The following is a 26,553-nucleotide window of genomic DNA, read 5'->3' as shown; positions in this document are numbered from 1 at the left end:
TATATTATTGAACAATCTTCATCATAAATATACCATAACTAGGTAAATGAAATCGTTTTGTTTGGACTTCCATGAGGGCAGTTTCCTACATCCATTATTAATGACAACTCATTCCACATTAATAACTAAAGAATGACCAAAAAAACATGCCCATTACAGTTCATTAGGGTTAGGGTTACATAATGACAACTAAGACAATAATGACAAGAGAAATATCACTTTTTTTAGGTATTTATTTGTAAATACATTTTAAAATAATTATTTATCTAAAATACATTACATCATGAACAATCAATACATTTGAAATGAATTAATAAAATATATCAACAGGGCACATGAGCAGATACCCGACCTTTGATACCTTTATGATATCTACACACACCGAAGGCAGGTTTGTTTAAAGGCATTTCTGCTGTATAGAAACCTATGTCTCTGTTTCATTATCCTTTCCATGTAAGCCTATTTAATAGGTAGTTTAAAGAATTTGAGAAGCAGATCCACAAGCCATTCAGACGCTCATGCAAATGTCTTGCTATGTGGGTTAGGCCGTGGTTTGAGAATAAGTTTTCCTGTCTGCAAGAAAAACACAAAAACAAATTGGTTACAACAGGGAAAACAGGCTAGAGTCAGGGGAATACTTAACGTTCAGAGTACTTACATCATCACAGGACATGTTGTATTCAGCTAAAACCGTCCGACAACGAGCAGCAATACTGATGGATAGGGAGTTAAAGAAGTGAGCAGTGAACTGTATCGTATCCATGCATTACAGAGTGCATTATCTGTATTCATGTACTAGTGCATTATCAAAACCACATGTGAGTCTTGTTTTGGACCTTTTGAACTGTAACAATCAAATCTACCCATGTGAATAAAATAAACACCTACAAGAGCCGACTAATAAATAAAGAGCACAGAGATGAAAGCTAATTGCACAGAAGGATACATTGACGGTGCGACAACCCGCTTGTGTATTCCAGCGAAGAATAGCGCTATGAGTGTGATACAACTGATGGTGAAGAAAGGATGATTCCAAAGAGATGAAAAAAAGGAAACCTGTGAAGGAACAAAAAATAAAACATTACAAAATGAAGATGCACAGTTTTCATTCATTTAACAAAAGCATTATTAAAACAATGTTGCTGACCCATATTTTTACAATCTATAAACAAAAAGATCCAGAATTAAAATAAAAGCCATAAAAGCCTTACCTTCTGCGTGTCTGGGTCTATTAACCAGTTCCATGCCCCCGTAGCCGTACAAACAGAGACTACTATCAAAATCACTGGAAACAAGAACAACAATGACTATTACATCATATTTGATCATATGACATTAAGTTTACAATCTGACAGGCCATGGTTGCCCAGTGTGCCTACAGAGAGATCTACAGGATATATAAATCAGAGTTGCGAGGTAACTGAGATAACTTAACCGAGATAATTTCCATACAGCAGTAATAATACCACACATTAGGATGTTTAGATGCCATTTGAAACCATTTGGTTGGAGGAGGACTCACTTCGCCACCGGCCCGTTGCAGGCTGCAGACAGGAGACATATTCCGTCAGTCTTCTCTCAAAGGCCTTCAAGTCTGGACACAGAAAACAGACAGGAATATTAAACAGGTGAATATGGCATCTTCGTTCAGATGCTGAATTAATGTTCAGGCCTACCCCTGAGATGATTTGTTGGAACATAAATTAACAATCTGCTTCAGGAAAAAAAAAAAAAAAAGCCCAAGAGCTTGGGTCCATGCGTGGAGATTGAGCTCATGTAAATAAACCCTCGGGTCATCGATATTGACAAAGTGCATGGTTAGAAAAGGACACTCCTGCCCGCAGCTTTATTATGGAATTAGATTACAGTAAATGACAGCGTCTCAAACAATCCAAGACTATATGTCGGTAGACACAAGGACGGAAGTCGAGAGATGATATCATGTAGCGGCTAGCGAGCTAGCGTTAGCCGCACCGGTTCTAGCCGACACACAGGCAGCCATGGATTTTAAGATCCATATATTTAGAGTAGGCCTATTCCGTTTTACCCGAAGTTGTGCACTTGAAGACTACTTCATTTTAGGTTTATGTAAGATAAATAGTTCGCTTGCCATGGTTGTTACCTTCGGCCTGCTCCAAGGAGTTCATCGCTATTTCGTCCACAACCTGGTGCAGCCTTTCCCCAGGGCCAGTACAGCGCATGCGCAATATTACCAACAACGGATTGGAGATTTCACAACTTCAGTGGGCAAAGTAAAAGTGGATTAGGGAACGGAAATGCAACTGCATATATCACAAAATATCTGTATATTAGAAGGCAGTAAGTATAATAACAATTACAATTAAAAATATAGCTGCGAGCAGCAATGTGGGGGTGAAGCAGAATTGGACTCAATAAACAAATTTTGCTCGACAGACGAAATCGGTTAGGTGGCTACATGATGATATTGGCAAATGGTTATATCCAGTGGTGTAGTCTACGTGATACGCAGGTATACGCCGTATACCCACTAGGAACGCACCAGGATTTGCGTATACCCACTTAAAAATGTGCACGGATACGTATCAATCGTCTTGTGACAGATCTTTCACTTCTGTGTTTATTTTTCGGAAATATCGGTTGGGTATAACTGCAATAAAATACTTTAAGCAGGGGAAGTTATCTCCTACATTCACCATTCATAAAATTCCCGCTGCGCGCTCGCGCTCTGCCCTGTCTCTGTTACGAAGCGCGAAGCAGCCCCTGCATCTCTGCACGTTAGTTGGCGGGCCAAGCCCCTCCTTCTCGCGTGTGTGTGCGTGTGTGTGTGCGTGCGTGGGCGTGCGTGTGTGTGTGTGTGTGTGTGTGTGTGTCCAGTCCTCCCGTATGAATGTGTAAACCACATAATAAGTAGTCAACAGAAGACAATGTTTTAATCCCACTTTATATCTCCTTGTTACTTTTAGATGAGAACCCCTGGCCAGCCTTTCAGACTGGGTGTCAGGCTAGGGAATTTAAAAACAGGCATCCTTGGTTAGAGTGGAGGGGAAAAAAGTTATAGGTAAATGTCAGCCAACATACAGTTGGTATACACAATTGAAATTCATAATGTTAATCACTATGCAAATGAGAGTATAGCTAATTCATGGTCATTTTTAAGGTGCAGTAATTTCACACTTTTACACAATTCAATTACTGAATGGTATGTTAGATAACAACAGTAAGAGCTCAAATTAGAGCAATTGAAAGAGTGAAACATTAGTCTCCTGTCATCTCCTTCTCATGCACTGGTTAGCCATGGATTTAAACAGTTCATTCAATTATTTTGAGTAGATTTTGTCCTTGTTTAGCATGTGGTATTGCTACTATAGATATACAAAGGACAACTTGTAATTTTTGTGTTCTATTTTTTCATACTGTTATTAAAACTGGTTCTTTCCATGATATTTGATAATCGTTATACTCTTAAATCAGCGGGTTGTAGACCCCTGCGTTGGTGAGTGTGGTGCGACACCCCATAAAGCGCCACACACGTACACGTACACGTACCGGTCGGACGGGTTTGTACGAGGCTGGGAGGGAATCATCACAGTATACCCACTACAATAAAATAGACTACACCACTGGTTATATCATCACAATGAAAATACATTGAAGTTGCTCTCTAAGGGCCCGAATATCAACGCCCCCCTAGGCGTTGATGATGCCCAATTATTTGGGCATCATCAGGATAGTATCATAAGACTGAGCCAAGTTTGGTTTTGGATACATGAAGGCCTTGCAGATAAATGAACTCACTTCAGTTTGACGTCCCCCTGAGGTCAAAGGTCACCGAATTGTTTGGATGTCCCCGGAATGATGTTGGCTATGATATGGAGATGCTGAGAACAGGCTTACTTCCTGTTTCGCGGCTTTGCCGTCAAGTTTAATTGGATTTCCCGGCCAAACGGTTTTGAATTTGAAAAAGCTGTCTAATACATTTGTTCAGCTTGGTCTGAAGATCATATATGGCAAGTTTCATGATGATTGGACATAATCTGTGGACTGTGGATATGTACTATTGATTTTGACAACTTTCAACATGGCGGCCAAATTCTGATGTTGCCATGAGAAATAATTCATTAGCTACATGGGGAGGTCTGACAGTATCACCAGACATTGAAAGTAAATTTAAATATAATCATGTGAAGGGAGAGGAGTTAAAACACATCTTCATTAAAGGTCCCATGACATGAAAATCTCACTTTATGAGGTTTTCTAACATAAATATGAGTTCCCCTAGCCTGCTTATGGTCCCCCAGTGGCTAAAACTTGCGTTTGGTGTAAAACGAGCACTAGCTGTTCTGCTCGCCTTTGAAAAAACGGAGGCTCAAGCGCGCTGATTTGGAATGTCTTTATTTATGTCGTCATAAAGCATCTAAGCTCCTCCCCTTACTCTGCCTTTTGATGTGAAAGTGGAAGAACCAGAGACGTCGCAGAACCCGACAGTCGTTTGTGATTCATAATATCGTCTGGAGGCGCACACAGCTTTTCGCCGTGATAATCTGTATTATATGATATAGATATCTATGTATTATATGATATTATTTAGATATAGAGCTCCAGGACTGTAACGCCCCGTGCCCACTACCTCCGTCAGTTGTCCGTTGCCCATTGACTTTGAATGGGGACGGTCGCGCAATGCATTGTGGATCCGTCCGTTGACTTGGAGCGTTCGCCACCGTCAGAAAGTTGAAAAATGTTCAACTTTTTCGGCAGCGACGGTTCCGTCATCCAATCAGATCGCGTATGCAAATTTAAGCACTGTGACGCGACTCGGGCTCTGACGATACTGGAAAGGGGGAAAGCGGGTCTTCTTGCCTCGCAACAAGCAGGAAGAAGCGGGAAGAACCCGGCGAAGCGATTTGATTGGCTGACGGTTGCCTCTGCAAAGACTACTCCCCCATCCGTCAGCCACGCCTTCCCACGTCCGTTGACTGACGGTGCAGTGGGCACGAGGCGTAACGCAAGTGTTGTACACTTCCTTGTTATTTGGATAACCGTTCTGCTTTTGGTGTTATGGTGCATAACACGTCGGACTCTCGTCTCTGGTATTTCTACAACGAGACTCGTAGTGGGGGTTGTCTCAGCCAGGGTTGAGAATGAATTGGGGGGAAGGAACTTTGGCTTTGACTCCCTCAAGAACATGAACCACGACATGGAGGAGAAAGGGATTGTTGGCGGCGAATGTCTCCTGCTTGAGCCCCGCTGAGGGACCACCGCCGGAGGCGGAGGTGCCTAACGCCTCGTGCCCACTGCCTCCGTCCGTTGACTGATCCCCATTGACTTTGAATGTGGACGGACGCGCAATGCATTGTGGATCCGTGCACTGAAGGCTCCGTCAAAAAGTTGAAAAATTTTCAACTTTTTCGGCAGTGACGGATCCGTCATCCAATCAGAACACGTATGCAAATTTAAGCACTGTGACACTACTCGGGCTCTGACGACCCTGGAAACCACCCCCATCCGTCAGCCACGCCTTCACGCCTCGTGCCCACTGCACCGTCAGTCAACGGACGTCAGAAGGCGTGGCTGACGGATGGGGGAGTAGTCTTTGCAGATGCATCCGTCAGCCAATCAAATCGGTTCGCCGGGTTCTTCCCGCTTCTTCCTGCTTGTTGCGAGGCAAGATTACCCGCTTTCCCACTTTCCAGTATCGTCAGAGCCCGAGTCGCGTCACAGTGCTTAAATTTGCATACGCGATCTGATTGGATGACGGATCCGTCGCTGCCGAAAAACGCCCCGTGCCCACTACCTCCGTCAGTTGTCCGTTGCCCATTGACTTTCAATGGGGACGGTCGCGCAATGCATTGTGGATCCGTCAGTTGACTTGGAGCGTTCGCCACCGTCAAAAAGTTGAAAAATGTTCAACTTTTGACGGTGGCGACGGCAGCGACGGATCCGTCATCCAATCAGATCGCGTATGCAAATGTAAGCACTGTGACGCGACTCGGGCTCTGACGATACTGGAAAGGGGGATAGCGGGTCTTCTTGCCTCGCAACAAGCAGGAAGAAGCGGGAAGAACCCGGCGAAGCGATTTGATTGGGTGACGGTTGCCTCTGCAAAGACTACTCCCCCATCCGTCAGCCACGCCTTCCCACGTCCGTTGACTGACGGTGCAGTGGGCACGAGGCGAAAGTTGAACATTTTTCAACTTTTTGACGGTGGCGAACGCTCCAAGTCAACTGACGGATCCACAATGCATTGCGCGACCGTCCCCATTCAAAGTCAATGGGCAACGGACAACTGACGGAGGTAGTGGGCACGGGGCGTAGTCCTTTGACTGACGGTGCAGTGGGCACGAGGCGTAAGCGCTGCCCGGCAACAATCCCTTTCTCCTCCTTGTCGCGGTTCAGTCTAACTTCACATTGATGTGGACGTGGAAGAACCAGGAACGTCGGAGAACCCAACGCGGTCATTTGAGATTCATAATATCGGCTCACACAGCTTTTGGCCGTGATAATATATATTATATGATATAGATATCTATGTAGGCTATATGATAATATTTAGATATAGAGCTCCAGGACTCCTGTGTGTTCTAGAATATTTACAGAACACGGCTAAAGGTAGTGGTGCCGAGATGATGCCTCATGAAACGTCAAAGCCTCAAAGCCAGATGAACCACCAAAGTGGTTCGTGCTCGAAGCTTCAAATGAGTACGCTAGGGACATCTAGGGGTGAATGAAATTATGACAACCCAACCCAAAATGTGATTTTTGCTTCGTGTGCCGATACAACATTAAATCATTTGAGAATTGAAGTCATTTCAATGATACATGTGTGTGAGTGTGACATTCATAAAATGGCACAGAGCTCATGCTAGAAAATAAATAATTTGGCAAAAGTGTGTCTTAACAGACGCTTTTATCCAAAGCGCCTTCGGTAAATACGGTAAATACACACCGACGGCAGAGTCACCCATGCAAGGCGACAGTCAGCTGTCAGGAGCAAAGTGACAGGGTCACAACAACACTGAGCTAGGAGGAACTGGGGATAGAACTGGCAACCTACTGGTTACAAGTTAACTGCTCTACCTCCTGAGCTAAGCCGACCCACACTGCATGATAACTGAGAAGGACTGATTAATTGAATGTCCATTAAAGTGTTCTGGACAGTGGTTATTGAAACCTTATTGGGAGCAACTAGATGAAAATGCTCCCAAACAGGGGAAAACCTTCTCTTCTTGGCAAACTCCATGATGAATAATGAACGTGATGTTTCGATTGATACTACAGAAAATGCAATGCTCAAACTACTACGATCACAGACTAGTGGTATATTGAATATACCACAAGGTTGTGATCGTATACGGGACATCTTTATAGTCGAAATCTCCCGCCAATACTGAACCCATATTTCGAAGCAGAAGTCCGAGGCGAAGCCTCGAACTTCACACCCTACGTCATTTCGCCAACGTGAATCCTACTCGAAGCGGAGCTTCGCTGGGGGAGGAGCCGAGATACTCGACACACGCCTCGATTCCTCGACGCAAAACGTAACATCACTAGCTAAAGGCTGTGTGCGCCTCGCCATTGCGATACATCCACTGTAAACAGAGTGCACGGTACCGTGGCTGCAAGCTGCTCAGGGCCACACCCCCACCCTCCTCCTTGACCCGCCTTGCTCCTCCTCATTTGCATTATAGCTACAGACGCCAAAACAGCGCATTTGGGGGAAGCTCAATGTGCGACTTGCTCGGAGTGGCTGTAAATCTGCACCACAGCTGAATTTCGGGAACGACTTTCAATACTTTTTTAGTTGCCCACTAATACCTATATTAAAGAATACATAAAATAGCATGTCATGGGACCTTTAAAGGTTGGGTATGGAATTCTCTTTTTTGACCATTTTTGCAAAATAACTTGACATCCTTATCTTAACCCACTTGGAGCCACTGAGTTGGAAGTACTGACATGAAAATTAAACAAGTCAATCATCTGTGGAACGGGCAGGGCTCGAAAAACTCCAGCCAATGATTTCCAGAACCACCGAGTGGCATTGGACAGTAAGTACGTCAATCAAACGGTCGTACTGCACTCCCCCTTCCCCGCTCCCCGCGCGTGACCCCTTCGTGCACGTACTCAAAGCTCGTGACCCAGAGCAAGCTTTTGTTTGTTGTTATCCTGCGGTAGCTACTGGAGCTAGCTAACTAGCTAATCCACATTTGGACCTAGCACTAGAAGACAACCCGAAACTCCAAGCTAGCCTGGCTAGCTCTCGCGCATCTGTGTTCGCTCTGGTGCATGATTGCGCGTCAATGTACTTGGAATGGGTGGAGTCAGAGTCAGCGTTGAAGGAGAGGGGGTAGGACCATTTGAGTTGTGTATTTTTAAATCTGCTGGCTTTCGCAAATCCCATACCCAACCTTTAATTATAGCGCCCCCTAGAGGTCAATGTTCACCAAATTCATGTGAAATTTGTGACAGGAGATGCATTTTGACGTTTTTTGACATAAACCAAGATGGCGGAAAATCCATCTTGGCGACATAGGGTGCGTTGAAATCGGCTTGGATCAAGGAATCCAATGATACCTTGTTTGTGAATATTGGATGAATGGGTCGAAAGTTATAAACATGAATGCATGTCCAACTTTGACCTGTTGGTGGCGCTAGAAGGCGTCACCAAGGCGTTCTATTGGCTGCCATAGACTCCCATTGAAGGATAATAATAAGAAAACATACGAAAACAATAGGTTGTCTCTCAGCTTCGCTGCTTGACCCCCAATCACAATGTAATAAAACGCATGGCACTCGATGACATGGGGCAGAAATCCAGAGACTGATGCATTGGGCCCCGTGTGTATGGGCTTCCTACCACATCCTTCTATCCCGGTTCTACCTTGCATTCCTTTGCTTCATTCTGATCCACGTGACCTTGTCCATCCAATCCCACAGGGTCAGGGGTTTGGGGCAGACTTTAAGGATCCATTGAAAGAACCACATTTACACTTTTTTATTTAATATTGGTTTTTATTCACACAAATCACTATTTTTGGAGATGCACACAACTAAAAGCACAAAATGGACAAATAAATCCAATTTACACACCGTAGCCTATTTTGTTGTTTTTGGGTGACAACTTGTTCTTCAATTTTATATTGAACTTTTCCCTGAGAATGGTCTCCACCTCCTCATCTGATAGGTCTCTTGTGTCTACGAGATCTACACCTTCGTCCGGCCTAAAAGTGACCTCCGTGTAGGTCCAGCCGAGCAGGATTCGAAACCCTGTTGGGGTTTGCAGAGAGGTGATCGACTTTGTGGTGAAAAGTTGGTTCGGCTCGGTCTGTCGTTTGTGGTTAATATCGGTGAAGTGGTCCTTTTCACGGGGGACCAGAGTGAAGCAATAGATCTGCTCCGTTGGTTTTTTCTCCTTCTCACCTGATTTAGCCAAGTCTGGATTCAGGATCTTCTGCTTCCGGCTGGTCTTCTCGAAGAACCAGAGCCCATCCTGGTCTATAAGACGGAATACCCCGGCGGCTTCGGTGTGATCCTTTCCAGACACAAGCTCTATGGGCTCCCAGATTTGAAAGGACAGTCCAAAGCTCACATCTGCGATGTACCTCCTGCCGTCGATGGTCACCATGTTGATGAGATGGCTCTCTGGGGCGGAGGGATCATTGGCATGGCCGAAGGTAACTCGGGCCCCCAGCATGACCGAGTCATAGCCCAGCTCTCTCAGCACCCATGCCAGGAGGTAGTTGCCCTCCATGCACCAGCCCCCACGCTGCTCTCTCACAATCTTATTAAAGATGGCTTCGTGGTCCATGCCGATCTTCTCACCACAGTGGATGCTCAGGTTTTCAAAAGGGACCGTCATCACAATGCGTTTGTGGATAGCGTTGAGGGTCGCCTGGTCTGGCTTCTCGAATGGGCCGCTGAATCCAATCCTTTTGAAGAACTCATACAAATTCATCTTGTCCTGAAATATTAGACACAAATCATATATAAAGGTTATTTTATTTTCTTATATAATTGCAAAGTGTCATCATCTTGTAGCCCTTGTGATCGAATAAAACATACAGAATGAATCAAGACCAAATCCCTGGTCAATCGAACAAAGAAAATAGCAGTTGGCTAAGTTAAGGTGTTCTTGGGTAGCCTGGAAAGCAGACGAATCTCGCAAGCTCATGTTTCATTTCATTGCTATCTCCGCTTTCAGAACTGTATTCAACCAACTGGAAGGTATATGAGAGGTTCCAGACTTGCAGTGTTCAATTTGTCTGTTGATGCCAGGCCACTTTAATACTGTCTCGGTAGTGGAATCTACGGACCGTTCTACATCAGCGGCAAATTGAAAATGCCTCAACACTCTTCTGCAATGTCATCGTATCCTTCCTATCCTTCTTTATTTGCTCCATAGTGTGCCGTGTTACCCTTTGGTTTCCTGATGTTGACCTCTCTGTGCATGGTCAAGGTTGATATCTTGTTTAGCAGCTCCACAGATAAAGGTCAACTCGCCCTTGCTTCAGGGGCAAATTTCCAAGGTATTATCCTCATATAAGACTGTGCTGCTGGTACATTTCCATTCTGCTGTGTGAATGTCTTTTTTGCTTCACCCTTATCCGTTAGCCCTGAGATGTCTTGAAGGTTCACCCTTAGTGCCATTCCCGAACTGTGGAAGATAACTGTCTAGAGACTCTTCTCAAGCCAGGGGCGTGGTCTTCCCTTGCACATAATGTAGATATGCTCAATATATCTGAATAAACTTAAAAAAGTTCTTGGTAAACACAACCTTGTGTCAGTGATTCCCGGAACGCTTTGCTTGCACAGAAGATACTGAACCAGAGAACCACTCAGATGACAGATAGAAAGCGTGGATAACAGGTATGAAATTAACACAAACTACCTCTCTAAATTCCTTTTGGGGATTCCATGTTATTAAGAATTATGAAGACAGACGAATGTGGTTCAATATCTTACTAACCATTGTGTCTTGGATCCACGGAGGAGGATTCAGGAGTAGGAGAGAGAGATCCGTAGTGCCGCAAGTCTTGTTGGTAGGACGTCTTCCCCGTCTTATAAAGACAAGGCAGATAAAACATGACTTATTAACCATCAAGACCAAGGGAGTGTAAAAGACAGGAATCACATTCGAAACACAGCCACAAATATAATTGTTTGATAGAGGAAACATCCTGAGAACAATCAAAACAGTGTTTAGGATATCTTATCACTTAAAGTAGGTATTAACATCTGAATTGGATTGGGGTCGTAATAAACTTTTGGCACAGCTATGATGTTGCTGTAACATAACAGAGTTCAGGGAGCATCTCTGCTCTCTGAAATATTGTGCAAAATTTTCAGCTGGCCAGCTGATAAATTGCCAACTAGGTAGCTCATTGCAAACTAGCAGCTTGCAAGACAAAATAAGGGTTTGATGAACAAAAAATGTTCATTGTTTGATATACATGTTGTGTAATTAAAATATGTAATTTGTTATTTCTTTGTTATTACACAGAATTTAGCCTACCCTGATTCTATATCCTCAAAGATTAATAATAATAAACGCACGAATACTATCTTTTTCTTCTCTTGGTGGCGTGAAAACCTGAAAAAGCTAACTTTCGACTGCCCAGGAAGTAGAGTAGTGTTATGCAGGGGGTAGTCTCTCAAAGCCAGACCAAACAACAGCAAGTAGAATGGGTAATGATGACTGACCAATGTGTTGACTTTGACCTGGAGTACACATATTTCAATAAACACCATGGGGGGGGGGAGGGGGCTTGTGTAACTATATGCATAAACTTGTGTAACTATAGGCAGATAACTTTGTGTTTTTTTGGACTTCGGTATTAGTGATGCGAAGTTTGGATCTTTTTTCGGATTCGGATCTTCGGACGTCGTTCATTCAAATTAAGGAATCTTTTTCGAGTCGAATCGTTCATTTGCGCATAGAAATAATGCGTGTCATATACGGCAGTCTAATAAGCTTGCGCATATAGGCTACTGAGTGATTTACCTCAACACATTAGGGGGGGCTTCATTCAAAGGAGTTTTTAAGCAGTACACGATATTACGACGGAGTATTAGGGCCAAACGTGAAGAATATTTTTTTTTTTTCGTAATGTCGAGAATATAGTTGAAATGTCATGTCGACTTTAATCTCGACGTGTCGACTTTAAACGCGAAATGTCGACTTTAAACTCGAAATGTCGAGAATGAAGTTGAAACATCATATGGACTTTAATCTCGATGTGTCCATTTTCCGTTCCTCTGTCAGCACGCAGACGCTCCGGGCATCCTCCCAAGCGTGCAGCGGATGACACAAAGTAGTCGGCAATAACCCTGGGGTCATTGTTTGTGGTGTAGGCCTCCATCCAAACAATATAGCGACTAAAACCGTCAATGCAACCACTGATGGCAATGCCGTATGGCTTTAGTTTATCGTACCCATCCATATGCTAGAGTGCATTCGGACCTTTACTGTGATATTGCCTGCGCCTCAGACGCCGGCCACGCCTTTGCTCGATCAGGATCAAGCAACTTGATTTACATTTACATTTACATTCAGGGCATTTAGCAGACGCTTTTATCCAAAGCGACTTACAATAAGTACATTTGTCATAAGAAGTGCATCAATATATCGCTGTCGGTACAGAAAGGATGTTGTTACAGCCATGATAGCAGCTACTACAGTTGCCACACAGTTAAGTACTACAATACAATACAATACAATACAGTGTACAATGGTGGTCAGAAGTGGGAAGGTGGCTATGCAGAGTCGAGGTGGACTCTGAACAGGTGAGTCTTGAGTCTTTTTCGGAAGATAGTGAGCGACTCTGCAGTCCTGAGGGCGGCAGGGAGCTCGTTCCACCACTGAGGTCCCAAAACCGAGAAAAGTTGTGACTTTGCTGAACGGCCTTTGCTAGCTCTTAGCGATGGCGGTTCCAGACGTCCAGCTGAGGTAGTTGAGCGGAGGGATCGAGCTGGGGTGTGTGGCTTTAGCAATGCTTGGAGGTAGGCAGGGGCAGTTCCATTGACTGCCTTGTATGCCAGTACCATCGTCTTAAATTTGATGCGAGCTACTACAGGGAGCCAGTGGAGGTCCCGGAAGAGGGGGGTCACATGGGAGAACTTCGGTAGGTTGAACACGAGGCGCGCTGCCGCATTCTGGATGCGCTGCAAAGGTTTAATCGCAGAGGCAGGAAGTCCAGCCAGGCGTGAGTTGCAGTAGTCGAGGCGGGAGATGACCAGTGATTGGACAAGAAGCTGAGCTGCTTCCCTTGTGAGGAAGGGCCGGATTCTGCGGATGTTGTAAAGTGCAAATCTGCAGGATCGGGCGACCGCAGTGATGTTTGCAGTGCAGGATAATTGATTGTCCAGTACCACCCCAAGGTTTCTGGCAGTTGGAGAGGGAGATACAGTGATGTTGTCGACGGTGACCAGTAAGTCCATGTGTGGGCAGTCTTTCCCTGGGATAATGAGGAGCTCGGTTTTGTTGAGGTTAAGCCTCAGGTGATGGGCAGTTGTCCAGGTGCTGACGTCCGCCAGACATTCCGAGATGATCAAGAGAAAAAAGCGAGTCTGCAAATCCGTGCCCCAATCCGTCCTTCATGGAATCCATGATTTAGAAAACGGCGGGAGTGCCATACTGGCAGACAAAACCAACTCGTCAATCGGCGAGCCAATAGGAACCCCTCTACTATCCAGCCTAACTGTTGTGTGGAGCGGAACGCGGCCGAGCGTTTCACATACATAGCCAGTGCCCGCATCGGGCACAGGAGATGCAACTCCGCCTCCGCCTCACTAGAATGAGGCGGGGGGGGGGAAAAGCCTTAAGCACAATATCGCTTGACCGGAAAGAACTATTCATGTTCTTAGGGAGGAACGCAGGATTAGGTCCAAGCAGCGCGAAGGAGCTGTCCTCGTTTAGCAACAAGCAGCTCGGGCTGACAGACAGAGCCGTCAGCTCACAGGCCCGCTTGGCAGAAACCAAAGCCAATAAGAGCGCAGTTTTAAAGGACAGGGCATCCAAAGGGGCCTGAGACAGAGGCTCGAAAGGGTTAGAGCTCGACCGCTGTTTGGTGGAGAGCAGAGGAGCGCACTCCCCGTTTGTTTATGTACGCTACCGCCGACACACTGTCTGTCCTGATCAGAACTTGGCGGCCACGTACCAGGTGAAAGAAATGCCTCAGCACTTTCCTCACAGCGACGAGTTCCAGCACATTTATGTGGACTGTAGGGGGAGTGCGCTAGACCCCGAAGCCGCCGCCATTTGCGCCATTTCAAATTTCAGCCGCCGCCAGCCAATAATTGTATAAGCCAAAATAAGCCGCCATCTGATAAACTTTGGCTGAGCCAGCTAGAATTATTTGCATCAAGTAATAATTCCATCACATAGTAGGGCTTTGACTCCGAAAGTGAATGAAGTATTGACTAGACAGCGATTTATTAGAAACCTAATAAACCGTTGGATCACGTAAGACCGGTAACCATAGCAACGCCGGTAAACAAACCTCGCAAGGCCCAATCCAGGTCTTATTGAAGGCATTTAATGGTCAAAATATTATAATAAATATTTGAATATGTTCGAATATTAATATTAATAAACAAACTAACTTCAAATATGATTTTTGGGCAAAAGTCAAAGCCCTATCACATAGAGACATACACACGAAAAATGTCAGCCATTTGTAGCCATGAAAAATTTGGCGGCTGCAGCAGCCATTTAGGTTTTGGCTGAGCCGGCTAGCCAGCCAATAACTTCATCAGCCAGCCATTATTCTCAAAACAAATGGCTTCGGGGTCTAGCGTGCACCACTCGCGGCCCACCGAGTGAGAGAGGCACGTTCCTCCCCAACCCGTCAACGAGGTGTCCATGAAGACCACTACGTAAGACGTCACTCTGCCCAGGGGGACACCCCTGAGAAGGGCGGGGGGGGTTCCCCAATATTCCAGGTCTGGTGACACCGAACGGGGTAGGAGGAGCACCCTGAGCTTGTGTCGCACGGGGTCCAACCATTGGCGAGCAAACCACCGCTGGAGTCTGCGCATAAAGAGCAGACCCAGGGGAACCACGGGATGGGCGGCTGCCATCAGCCCTAACAGGCGCATGGTGGACAGCGCGGTCACGTTTCCGAGAACGCGAAAGCGGGAGAGTGCCAACAGGATGGTGTCTCGCCGAGGAGGCAAGAGCATCGCTGTCATGGCGCTCTGATAGTGAGCATTCCGAATTTCCTCGCGGCAACGAATCTGTTGAACACGCGAAGATCGAGAATAGGTCTCTTCTCGGGAGTAAAACGGGAGTAGTAGCGGGAGTAAAACCCTAGGTGTGACTCGTGGGGGGGAACGACAGTGATGGCCCCCTTCTCCAAGAGACGGGCCACCTCTGCTGCCAGAGCCGTGCTTGCCGCTGGGTCCAGTAGCCTGGTCTCCACCAACCCCATAAAGGGTGGGGGGACGGCGCTTCAACTGTATGGGATGACCCCATCTCAACGTGTTGTCCAACCACGATGGTAGAACGCACCGCTCTAGCAAACACGCATAGCAATCTGAGAGAGGGCGAGCTGACAGCTGAGGAACGCTGTCCAGGAATAACCGTATTCGTCGGCCCCTACCGCCTCCACACAGTGTGTGGACCAAGGGGGGCATCCCATGAAAGGCAGGAGGCTCAGCGAGCGTGGTTGACGTTACAGAGCTAGTCGCTGTGCAAACAGCGAGCTGTCTAGACGCCGCACTCGTGTCCGCTGAACAGGCAGCGAGCCGTCTAGCCGTAGCACTCGTGCCCGCGCGTTGTCCGCTGGCTGTAACCACAGCGCGCAGACCCGTCTTCTCACCTTCCACAGACTGTAGAAGGGAGGTAGAGGGGATAATGTGGGAAACTAGGAGACTAGTACAAGCGTCCGCATCCGCGGGCTTGTGTAATGAGTCTCCAGTCCGCCCAAGAAGCTCAAAGGGACACCGCTTCTTAGAAGCAGGTGAACCAGAGGTTATGTAAACACGCCGTCCGGCCGCCCCCCTACAGCCATCTGGCTGAGGGGGGGAAAGAGGTAATCTAAAGGAATATCGCTCTTTAGGGAGTATGTACTGCCGTTCGGTCGAATAGTCTTTTTTTTCTTTATTAGGGTAAGAAAAAGTGGGAGCAAGCTTGCGGAACCTCTGGCCCCGCCATGCTGCTCTCCCCGGCTGCGGCAGCGGCTGCTGTTGATGCTGCTGCTGCTGCTGCTGCTGCTGCTGCTGCTGCTGAGGTATCGGCAGTGGCGAACTTAGCCCTTTGGGGGCTCAAGGCGAACAGTCATTTGGGGGCCCCTGCATATACCGGTCTAATGTACCTTATATCGCATAATGAGATACTCCATACAAGGGATGAACAAAAGTCGCTATCCTTCTTTCATGCAAATGTTAATTATCTATTTACAAATTGAGAATAACATACAAAACAATAAGATTAGTTATATTGACACATTACACTGACTGTTAACCTTATGTCATCATTTACCTGAGGGTTTACAGTAGGTCACAGCAGCTATCTGCTGTGACCTACTGGAAACCACTACTGGAAACCTACTGATAGCTGCTTCCAGCTATCAGTATTTTTCCTGTGCTCTTCAGACCTTTCATGGTTGATTAGCATTGCAAGGTTTTTCGGGTCATTAAATCCTTCCTCACTCAGTTATTGTTTTTGTTTTCTAAAAAGGCAACAACAAAAAGAAAAAAAACACGGTCTGCACTATCACTGTAGACTAACCAAGACCTGTTCACCCTCTCACCATTTTTCATTACTATGTAATAGTATGCTTTTGTGAATCTGCGGCCCTTTTCATTTTGCGGAAAATCTTTATCTTTGACCTTGACTGGCCCCAATTTGACTATCGAGCAGCGCTCTCTATCAGTGAGCAGCTTGGGCCAGAGTGCTGGGTCATCCACAAGAATATGTGTCTCGCAGTCATAGTTATCGTTATTGTCATCATTTTCAATAACCGAAGTGGATGAAGGAGAGTCAGAAATATTCACTACCAGTTGTGCATCATCTCCGTCAGTTTGTTGACACACGTCATTAGCATCGCTGCTGGCTGAGCCAGAGCCACTTGGAATGAAAGGAGCAGTAACGTTATTGACAATAAACAACGTTGACGGCTGCTCTTGATCCGCCGACGGTCCCGCTGCCACTGCGGTGGCTGTAAAAAAAAAAGCTGGATAGCTTTGGCAGCTTTGAAAGAAAGTCCTGCCTTTTTTTTTTCCTTCTTTTTATGTGACCAGCTTTCGTACGATCGCTTCATGTTTTACTCGATTTATGTCTCACTCGATTTCTCTCTACTCTTACTTACTCTACTGTTTTGAATTTGTCATCATTCGAGGCACAGACGAACACCCTGTCCGTCAGGCCAGTAACCTGCTTCTGGAGGCGGTTGGGGGGCAGCGGCTTCTCGTTAGGACGCCATCCGGCGCCCGGACAGAGAAGCGCTGCTAGGGAAGGCTCCAGGCGAGGGATCCCCCTTGCCTGAGTATCAGCCCACCCCTCCACGTTGGTGAAGTCAGTGAAGGCCCTCACCAGGGCCTTCAGAGTAGAAGGGTCCCCACCCGCAGCGGTGAAAAGGTGCTGAACCGGTGGGAACAGGGGGCACTGGGAGGAACTGTCTCCCAGTTCCTCCCAGTGCCCCCACCCGCAGCGTGGGGGCACTCGCCCTGCATGCGAAAGCACTCGCCCTGCATGTCATCCGACATGGGGGCGAGAGGCGGGGCTGGCATAGGGATGCCCTTGATGGCCGCCGCCTCACCCATGATCTCGCCGAAAAGATGGGCCATCCGGCGTGGTTTCTCCTTCGGGACGACAGTGGCTTTGGTGGAAGCCCCGGAGCGGGAGAACCCGGACGCAGAGTCAGCAAAGACGTCGTCCACCTCGATGTGCTCGTCGTCGGCGTCCTCGGTGTCCGGAACTCCGGCCCTGAAGATGTCGATGGCCTCAGCGAGGTGCACCAACGGGGAGACGGCGGAGGAGGCGGGAGCCCCACGGCAGCCGCGGCGTGTTCAGCGCCTAGGCACCTGAAACACGCCAGGTGCCCGTCACCCTGCGCCAGGGAAGCGGGACAGGAGGCACACTAAGGTCCTGAAAAGGGCCCCTAGCTCTTATAGGAGCGCACTCCAGTGGCCCTGAAAAGGGCAGTTGGTCCGTAGCCTCGCACACGCCGCTGCCACCAGTCATCAAAGTCTTCATATCTTCTTTTTCCGTAGATCAGTACAAGTGCTGAAAGAAAAGGGAGGATGAGCGGCGCATACCGCCGCCTTATATACACAGTACCGTGGGAAATGTGGGCGGTGCCCACGTTGATTGGTGCATAGTTGACATTTTTCAGTGCTTGCGTCCGTGCGAGCGCGCACGGGACAAGCCCATAAGGCGAAGCCTAGACGGCGTAGCCTATATGAAATAACCTTTATGTATTGCACGGAGGTGCAAGCTGCAACCATCTGTATCCTTGCATCTGCCCATTTCCAGACAGTTCAAGTTTGCAAGAACGCGACCACTTCTTCCAGGTTTGTATGATTCCTCCTCCTGAACAGACAAAGTTTTCCGCACAACCTTTTCAGCGTCCTTACACTAATCACACACTGTGGTTCTGCTCTAAAACAGCGAGGATCTCCTTATTGTTAAACCCGATTCTGAAATACAATTTTACCAAATAATCTACACAAGCCATTGGATTCAGTGCAGGCCCTGTGGAGCGGTTGCTATCTCTCCCAACTAATTGCCACTGTATTCAATGTCATATCGAGATTAAAGTCGATATGACATTTCAACTTTATTCTCGACATTTCGAGTTTAATGTCGACATGTTGACTTAAAAGTTGACGTGTCGACTTTAATCTCGTCACGGCAGAAATATATTTTTTCTTCATGTGTGGCCTTAATAGAGCTCGTAAATCGCCATTGCTCATGGGACCTATGAGACCGAAAAAAATTAATGGGAGTCAATGGAGAGAAAGTAATTATTTTCCGATCCCAGTCTTTATATGCCCCGGATTACACATATGTTGTTTGTGGATTTAAATGATAATTTTTCAAGCAAAGAAAACTATAATTTAGCGGGTAGGAGTTTGATATTGGTTAGTTTTTGTGTGGGGCGCTTTGTGGACAACTCCCGCTGCTCTCGACGCGTATGATATACGTCACCACCACTAGCAAACAGATCGAATAGATCCCGCAGTCGGAACATGGCTGTGTCTTTGGTGCACTTTACCACCTTCTTTCAAGGAGAGCACAAAAGCCTTGATCGAGGTGAAAGAAGGTGGTAAAGTGCACCAAAGACACAGCCATGTTCCGACTGCGGGATCTGTTTGCGAGGTCCTCCTCCTGTTCAGGAGGAGAACCTGAACAGACGCGTTAATTTACTAGTCGACGTGTCGACTTTAATCTCGTCACGGCAAAAATATTTTTTTTCTTCATGCGTGGCCCTAATACTCCGTTGTAAATACTCCGACGTAACTTTAGGACACACATTTAAACATCACATAGACAAATTGCGTTTAAGTAGTGGAAATCCAAATCTTACTTATTTTATAGCTTAAGGTTTATGGTTTCAAGTTGATATATGTCATGCATGGTGAAATGAAGAGTCCACTATACCCGTGTTCAATCAGGTCATATGTTAAAAGCCTGTGCGAAATATCCGAAGGAAACAAGAGAACGTCAAATCGAAACAAATAATGCTCAACAAACAATTGTCAATAAAGATTTGAACGTGAACTGTCTCGTTAAACTCCGCCCAGGGAAGTGGTATCCTGGCTGAGCAGCATTACCTAACATCCACATGTTTTCAGGCTCTACGGTTGGTACCAAACCACAGACTGATGAATGATGACGACCATCCTCATGAATCCCATCCGCCTGCACTATAAACAGTAACACAGTGGCGTGCTTCAGTTTCCTCATTCATACCCATTCCTTATTTGTTTTTCAGATGACAACCATGAGAAGCACAAAAAAAGACACATGTTTGATCACAGGAGGAAGTGGTTATTTCGGTTATCGGTAAGCACTGAGGATCATTGAATACAGGCCTAAATATATATTCGTGAATGCATAATACAACAACCCTGCAAATTGTTATGTAGTGGCGTTCACTGCTGTATCTATTATCGCCACTAGAGGGAGCCATCACACCATTTAATATGCCTAAATCTTTTGGCAGACCGATAACAGCTGTGTCCTCCAAAAATAGTTAAATTCGTCCATAAAAGCAAAGTCATTCCTTTACTAATTTAGTCATTTCCTCCATTGTGATTAAGAGTTCGGTTTGGATTCTTGTGTTAACTGTGGCTGTATTCCAGGCTTACTGATCGCTCTGATAAAACAACTGTTCTTTATAATATTGTCGTACAGGGGAGGGGAACTATTACACAGGGAGGCCAATATGTTTAGGATTACGTTACATGTCGAATATAAATAACGCTGAACCACCACAATAAAGAAGGAGGCCTTTACTCAGATCCCTCCCATTGCACAGATATTAATTGATCAAATAGATGTCACCAGCATATCCATTATTAAAGTTCTGTCATATATCTGGTATCAGTTGGTTTCCATACTGGAGTCACCCCTAACCCTCCTCTCTGCAGCCTGGCCTGCTCGCTCCAGTCCAAGGGGTCCACCGTCATTCTGTTTGATGTGATTCCGCCCGTGACCGGACCGCTCCCAGAAGGCATCACGTTCCTCCAGGGAGACATCCGGGAATACCCTCAGGTGCGGCGCGCCCTCTCCGGGGTTGACTGCGTCTTCCACTCGGCCTCCTACGGCATGTCGGGCCGCGAGCAGCTGAACCGCCGCCGCATCCAGGAGGTGAACGTCGGGGGCACCCAGAACGTCCTGGAGGCCTGCGTGGAGACGGGGGTCCACCGGCTGGTCTACACCAGCACCTTCAACGTGGTGTTCGGGGGTCAGGTGATCGAGAACGGCGACGAGAGCCTCCACTACCTGCCCCTGCACCTCCACCCCGACCACTACTCCCGGACCAAGTCCCTGGCCGAGATGGCGGTGTTGGGGGCCAACGGCGCCGCACTCAAGTCCGGCGGCGGCTCGCTGCGCACCTGCGCCCTCCGTGCCGCCGGTATCTACGGGCCCGGGGAGCAGCGGCACCTGCCCCGGGTGGTGGGCTACATCGAGAGGGGCGTGTTCCGCTTCGTCTACGGCGACCCCGCCAGCAGGGTGGAGTTCGTCCACGTCGACAACCTGGTGTCGGCCCACGTGCTGGCGGCCGGAGCCCTGAGCTCCGGGAGGGAGCCCAGCGCGGCGGGAGAGGCCTACTTCATCTCAGACGGCCGGCCCGTCAACAACTTTGAGTTCTTCCGGCCGCTGGTGGAGGGGCTGGGCTACCCGTTCCCCACGCTGCGCCTGCCCTTGTCCCTGGTGTACTTTGTGGCCTTCCTCACGGAGATGCTCCACCGCCTGGTCGGGCCGCTCTACAACTTCCAGCCCCTGCTGACGCGCACGGAGGTGTACAAGACGGGGGTGACCCACTACTTCAGCCTGGCCAAGGCCCGGGCCCAGCTGGGGTACGAGCCCCGGGAGTACGACCTGGCGGAGGTGGTGCAGTGGTTCAGGAGCCGGGGCCACGGCAGGAAGCCCGGAGGCTCGGCCCTGGGGAGGCTGCTGCTGAACGCGCTGCTGGTCTGTGTGATGGTGGCGCTGGCTCTGTCGTACCTCCCGGGCGTCGGTGGCTGAGGTGGCTGAGGCGACCGATTCTTGACAGGCTGGGTACTTTATTCCATGGGCGAAATTTGGTCTCAGCTTTGGTAGGGACCCTTCACAGACATAACCCAAAATCACTACGTAGACTGCATCATGCTGGACAATAAATACTTTAATAAAATACAATCTAGATTTACATGTGCACTTATTCACATTTAAACTAGCCTACTGCAAAAAATGGTCAGGTGAGTAGAAGTTAGGAACTTCTTAAGCGAATAACGTGGAGGCAGGTCAGAAGTGCGCGTGTGCTCCAGAGGTCACGTGAATATTCAATCGGTGCTCGTGCCCATTCCGCGACACACACTAACATTGATATGTGTACGATACTTCCTCGTGCGCACCAAATACTTTCCCGTGCGCACCAAATACTTTCCCGTGCGCACCAGATTTTTTCTCGTGAGCACCAGATACTTTCTCGTGCTCACGAGAAACGTTTAATTTTTCTTTTACCCCATGTCCCGTACTATCAAAATACTAGGCTGGAAATACATTTACCATGAGATCATGTTTTCACTTGCTTTGTATGTTTGTGTATGTGTTTCCTTGTGTCTGTTCTAGTGCTACCAGTTTGTACAGCTGACAACAGCTTACAATAAATAATATTATCTTTAAGAATAAATGTGCCTCCTGCATGAGCTGTGCGTAGCTGGATAGGGCCGCAGGCCTACTACTGTATTTTGTTTCATGTGGGAGATGAAATTTCTATAGTTTACTATAGTAAATAAACTATAGTATACCCTATATATACTATAGTAAATATTGTAGTGTTTTTTAACCTTACTATAGTACTTTTACTACAGTAAACTATAGTATACTACAGAAAATTATATAGTTTACTATAGTAAATAAACTAGTATACCCTATATATACTATAGTAGATATTGTAGTGTTTTTTAACCTTACTATAGTAGTTTTACTACAGTAAACTATAGTATACTACAGAAAATTCTATAGTTTACTATAGTAAATAAACTACAGTACACCCTATATATACTATAGTAAATATTGTAGTGTTTTTGAACCTTACTATAGTAGTTTTACTACAGTAAACTATAGTATACTACAGAAAACTGCAGTTTTATTACTACAGTATACCACATATATACTACTACAGTAAACTATAGTATACTACAGAAAACGGCAGTTTTATTACTACAGTATACTACATTATATACTACTACAGTTTACTACATAAACTACAATCTACTGAAGAACAGAACTTTTATTATACTTTTATTTTGCTGTAGAATACTACAATTACGATACCATAGTACTATATATACTGCATTACAATAACTGCAGTATGCAGTATTTTGTTGTTCTTTTAACTATGTCATTGTGCTTTACCTAATGGATATTTTCAACTGTATCACTTTTTGTTGTTGCCATTTTTAACCATAGTGCTGTAACAATAATTCACTGCACATAAATTAGGCTTACAACCACCATTAACACAGTGTTTTCTACAGACTGCTAAAATACAAAAAAAATAGAACAAAAGTTTAACTTTCTTTAAACAGTTGATAGTTTATAGTTTCTGAAATTTGGCAGCATTGTTCAGCTTTTGTCGTATAAATGCTTTTATGTTCGTATCAGTTACGTAGGAGTAATTCAACTTTGCAGCATCTGTGGGAATACACACACACACACACACACACACAAACACATACACGAAAGATGAGCATGAGAATGAGGGTATCACTCAACCAATATCTTTTCTCATTTCTATATACCTACTTGTTATTTCAACAAGGTCCTGTTTGGCTAGGCCAGGTTTTCCTTCTGTGCAGCTGCTGGATGAATGGCCTGCCATATATTCCCTGGTATACATCCCATGTAGTAGATAATTTATGAACTTCTGGGGGCTTTGGAAGGAGCAGCGCTCCACAAGTCCTTTTGGAATGACCTTTAATGCAAGTAGATAACATTACCACAAATCTACTTCAACAAACATCAGACTAGCGTTTTACCTCAATGATATATATATGCGTTTAGATTAACCGAGTGTATGGCTGATGCATTTAGAAAAACAGTGCAACTGAAACTAAGTAACTTAACCTATACAAATAAAGTCAAACAGATTCTTACAGAGTGGCCCAGGGCCTCTGTTGCTGATGCTGATGATGGACCTGGAGCTGGTGATGGGTCTTCTGTTGCTGGTGCTGGAACTGCTGTTGGTGCTGGTGATAGTGTTGGTTCTGGTCTTGGTCTTGGTCTTGGTCTTGGTGTTGGTGTTGGTATTGGTGTTGTCGTTGGTCTTGGTGCTGAGCAGAGAAACTCCTCCATCTTCTGCAAAACGTCTGGCAGCACTGAGCAAAGGATTCATAATAGCCTTTTAGCTAACATGTAAAACAGAAAAACCCTTGCGTAAAAAAAAACAAAGTTTTCAACAATAGCATTACATTTCAATGTTGCTATTTTTGCCTTGAGAGAATCATTTTCCCTCTGCAGCCTGTGGTTGTTCTCCCTCAACAGCTCACAAGATGGGTGATGGCACTGAAAATAAAAATTCCATTAAAAAAACAAAACTGACTCACATACACCTGGGCAAATACCTACAGAAGCCAGTTAGAGGGTACAAAGCTTACAGCTGATAAATTACAGGAATATATTGCTGTATCTATCCCTATACTATAGAGTTAGGAAATAAAAACTTTAATTGTGGGTAGAACATTAAGTGCAGACAGTTTATTGCTTTAGTGGATCTTACTTCATTCCTGGTTTCTTTAATTGAGTTCAGCTGACATGATCCGATGACAAACAGAAGATGTACATAGAGTTAAGGGTTACATCAAGACTGTACAACAGAGGTCAGCAGGGGGGATGAGCCTGAGCGAGTAGACAAGGCAGGCGGAACAGGAGATGAATACTCAAATCTAACTTGTTAATGTGTACACCTCAAAACGTAAAACCTTTGTTGATACCCTTGACAACATTTCACTTTCATTTAATATTGATGGGGCTTCAGTTTTTAAATCATCCAATTACTCAATTTGGCCAATTATCTGCACAGTCAATGAACTTCCATCTACTATCCATGGAAAGTATGCTCTTCTACATTCCCTTTGGTTTAGTTCTAAACCCGAAATGCCAACACTGTTAAGGCCATTTGTCAAGGAATTACAAGATCTATTCACAGAAGGGTTTTCTTGGCATGACAACACTGGTCATAAACACACCACAAAAGTTGCCCCAGGTGTCTGCATATGTGATGCGCCAGCCCGTGCCATGTTACAGGACATGAAACAATTTAACGGCAGATATGGGTGTGGGTTTTGTCTGCATATGGGAGAAATAGAACCAAAGGGAAAAGGGTTTACACGTGTATATCCTCACTCTACTGAGTATCCTCAACTAAGAACACATGATCAGACTACCCATCAGGCATCTGCTGCAATACAATCAGACACAGATGTTAATGGGGTTAAGGGACCTAGTCAACTGCTGCTACTTCCTAATTTCGACATTATCAAACATTTTGTCCCAGAATATATGCATAGTGTTTACCTTGGTGTAACAAAACAATTTGTCAGTATTTGGTGTGGTTCAAAAAACTCTGCTTTGCCATTCTATTTACAACCGAAAATAATCCAACAGATTGACAGTTCTCTCCTCACCATACACCCACCACATGAAGTCAAAAGATATCCAAGGTCATTGTCCGAGAGACACTATTGGAAGGCATCTGAATGGAGGGCCTTTCTTTTCTTTTATTCCCCCATTATTTTGAAAACAGTTTTACCCCCGGTTTATTATAATCACTGGCTATTACTTGTCTTCTCCATCTACACACTCCTCCAGGATCATATCCAAAAAGCTGATCTTTTGCATGCTTCCTCTTGTCTTACGTGTTTCGTTGTCGAGGTACAAGAGCTTTATGGAAAATGTTATGTATCTTATAATGTTCACTGCTTAACCCATCTTAGCAACGCAGTTGACATGTTGGGTCCGCTGTGGGCCAACTCTTAATTTGTTTATGAAGACACAATTGGCACTCTTCTTGAAATGTTCAATGGTACACAGGCAGTCCCTGAACACATTTTTAAGAGATTTTTTAACACAAAAACACTAATGCACCACACTGAATTATTCAACAATGCCAGTGATGATGTCTGTGATCTTTTCAACAAACTTGTTAACAAAGACAATACAGTGTTAAAATAATACAAAGTAGGTAGTGGTGCTCGGGTTGTCGGGAATTACACAACAAGAGTAATTACAGTGGGGGAGTCCATTCTCTTTGGAAATTATATAGAGGCCAGTGTCAAAGAATTCAAGAGATGTTTCATCCACCACACTTTATACACCACGGAAATGTATGCAGCAAATTTTAAACGCAATAATTCTTGTGTGGCTCTAAAAAACGGAGAGCATGGTAGCATTAAATCCATACTACTTTGTAAGCTCAATTGTGGTTGCTTATCAGCATGCAAGTGTGAAGAGGTGTACCTACAAATTTTTAGATTCAAAAAGGATTCCAGACAATTAAGAATCTATGATGATTTTGCTAAGGTGAATACTGCTAAGCAAATTGTGAAGTTCAGAAAGACCCATGAAATACTTCTTTGCAAACCTGACTGACTGACTGACTGACTGACTGACTGACTGACTGACTGACTGACTGACTGACTGACTGACTGACTGACTGACTGACTGACTGACTGACTGACTGACTGACTGACTGACTGACTGACTGACAGACAGACAGACAGACAGACAGACAGACAGACAGACAGACAGACAGACAGACAGACAGACAGACAGACAGACAGACAGACAGACAGACAGACAGACAGACAGACAGACAGACAGACAGACAGACAGACAGATAGATAAATAGATAAATAGAT

The 26,553-nt window shown here is 45.6% G+C and overlaps 3 protein-coding genes and 1 long non-coding RNA gene across 7 annotated transcripts; 1 reads left to right on the top strand and 3 right to left on the bottom strand.

Annotated features, from left to right (window-relative positions):
- Positions 1-204: 204 nt before the first annotated feature.
- On the bottom strand, positions 205-3,846 carry cnep1r1 (CTD nuclear envelope phosphatase 1 regulatory subunit 1). 3 transcript variants are annotated; one of them, XM_056607930.1, is made up of 7 exons: positions 3,778-3,846; positions 2,111-2,238; positions 1,523-1,594; positions 1,212-1,285; positions 947-1,056; positions 659-713; positions 205-573 (listed from the first exon to the last, which is right to left on the bottom strand). In XM_056607930.1, exons 2-7 carry the CDS (start codon positions 2,199-2,201, stop codon positions 517-519), a joined length of 459 nt encoding a protein of 152 aa, XP_056463905.1. In that variant the 5' UTR covers positions 2,202-2,238; positions 3,778-3,846; the 3' UTR covers positions 205-516. The 3 variants fall into 3 exon arrangements, with proteins under 3 accessions (XP_056463905.1, XP_056463904.1, XP_056463906.1); XM_056607929.1 differs by lacking the exon at positions 3,778-3,846 and having other exon boundaries at positions 2,111-2,288; XM_056607931.1 differs by lacking the exon at positions 3,778-3,846 and having other exon boundaries at positions 207-573; positions 2,123-2,284.
- A 4,719-nt stretch (positions 3,847-8,565) lies between these two features.
- On the bottom strand, positions 8,566-19,702 carry LOC130403731 (arylamine N-acetyltransferase, pineal gland isozyme NAT-10-like). 2 transcript variants are annotated; one of them, XM_056608156.1, is made up of 3 exons: positions 19,509-19,702; positions 10,946-11,036; positions 8,566-9,940 (listed from the first exon to the last, which is right to left on the bottom strand). In XM_056608156.1, the coding sequence occupies exons 2-3, from the start codon at positions 10,946-10,948 to the stop codon at positions 9,062-9,064; spliced, it is 882 nt and encodes a 293-aa protein (XP_056464131.1). In that variant the 5' UTR covers positions 10,949-11,036; positions 19,509-19,702; the 3' UTR covers positions 8,566-9,061. The 2 variants fall into 2 exon arrangements, with proteins under 2 accessions (XP_056464131.1, XP_056464130.1); XM_056608155.1 differs by having other exon boundaries at positions 19,583-19,702.
- On the top strand, positions 19,269-22,405 carry LOC130403730 (short-chain dehydrogenase/reductase family 42E member 1-like). Its single transcript, XM_056608154.1, has 3 exons — positions 19,269-19,784; positions 19,917-19,987; positions 20,575-22,405. The coding sequence occupies exons 1-3, from the start codon at positions 19,767-19,769 to the stop codon at positions 21,674-21,676; spliced, it is 1,191 nt and encodes a 396-aa protein (XP_056464129.1). The 5' UTR covers positions 19,269-19,766; the 3' UTR covers positions 21,677-22,405.
- Positions 22,406-23,466: 1,061 nt separating this feature from the next.
- On the bottom strand, positions 23,467-24,357 carry LOC130403732 (uncharacterized). Its single transcript, XR_008904123.1, has 3 exons — positions 24,106-24,357; positions 23,792-24,012; positions 23,467-23,609 (listed from the first exon to the last, which is right to left on the bottom strand). It is a non-coding gene; the product is annotated as an uncharacterized LOC130403732 (long non-coding RNA).
- Positions 24,358-26,553: the final 2,196 nt, after the last annotated feature.

Source organism: Gadus chalcogrammus, chromosome 14 (genome assembly GCF_026213295.1).
Source record: "Gadus chalcogrammus isolate NIFS_2021 chromosome 14, NIFS_Gcha_1.0, whole genome shotgun sequence".
In the NCBI taxonomy this organism is placed as follows: Eukaryota; Metazoa; Chordata; class Actinopteri; order Gadiformes; family Gadidae; genus Gadus; species Gadus chalcogrammus.
This window is presented reverse-complemented; position numbering and strand designations above follow the sequence as displayed.

What these genes read in the sequence shown, in the direction of transcription:
- LOC130403730 (XM_056608154.1), top strand. An exon ending in AGTGGTTATTTCGGTTATCG is followed by an intron (nt 19,988 to 20,574) that starts GTAAGCACTGAG and finishes TCCTCTCTGCAG; the next exon opens with CCTGGCCTGCTCGCTCCAGT.
- cnep1r1 (XM_056607930.1), bottom strand. Translation starts at nt 2,201, where the DNA reads ATGCGCTGTACTGGCCCTGGGGAAAGGCTGCACCAGGTTGTGGACGAA. An exon ending in TAGACCCAGACACGCAGAAG is followed by an intron (nt 1,057 to 1,211) that starts GTAAGGCTTTTA and finishes GTTCCTTCACAG; the next exon opens with GTTTCCTTTTTTTCATCTCT. An exon ending in ACAACATGTCCTGTGATGAT is followed by an intron (nt 574 to 658) that starts GTAAGTACTCTG and finishes TTTTTCTTGCAG; the next exon opens with ACAGGAAAACTTATTCTCAA.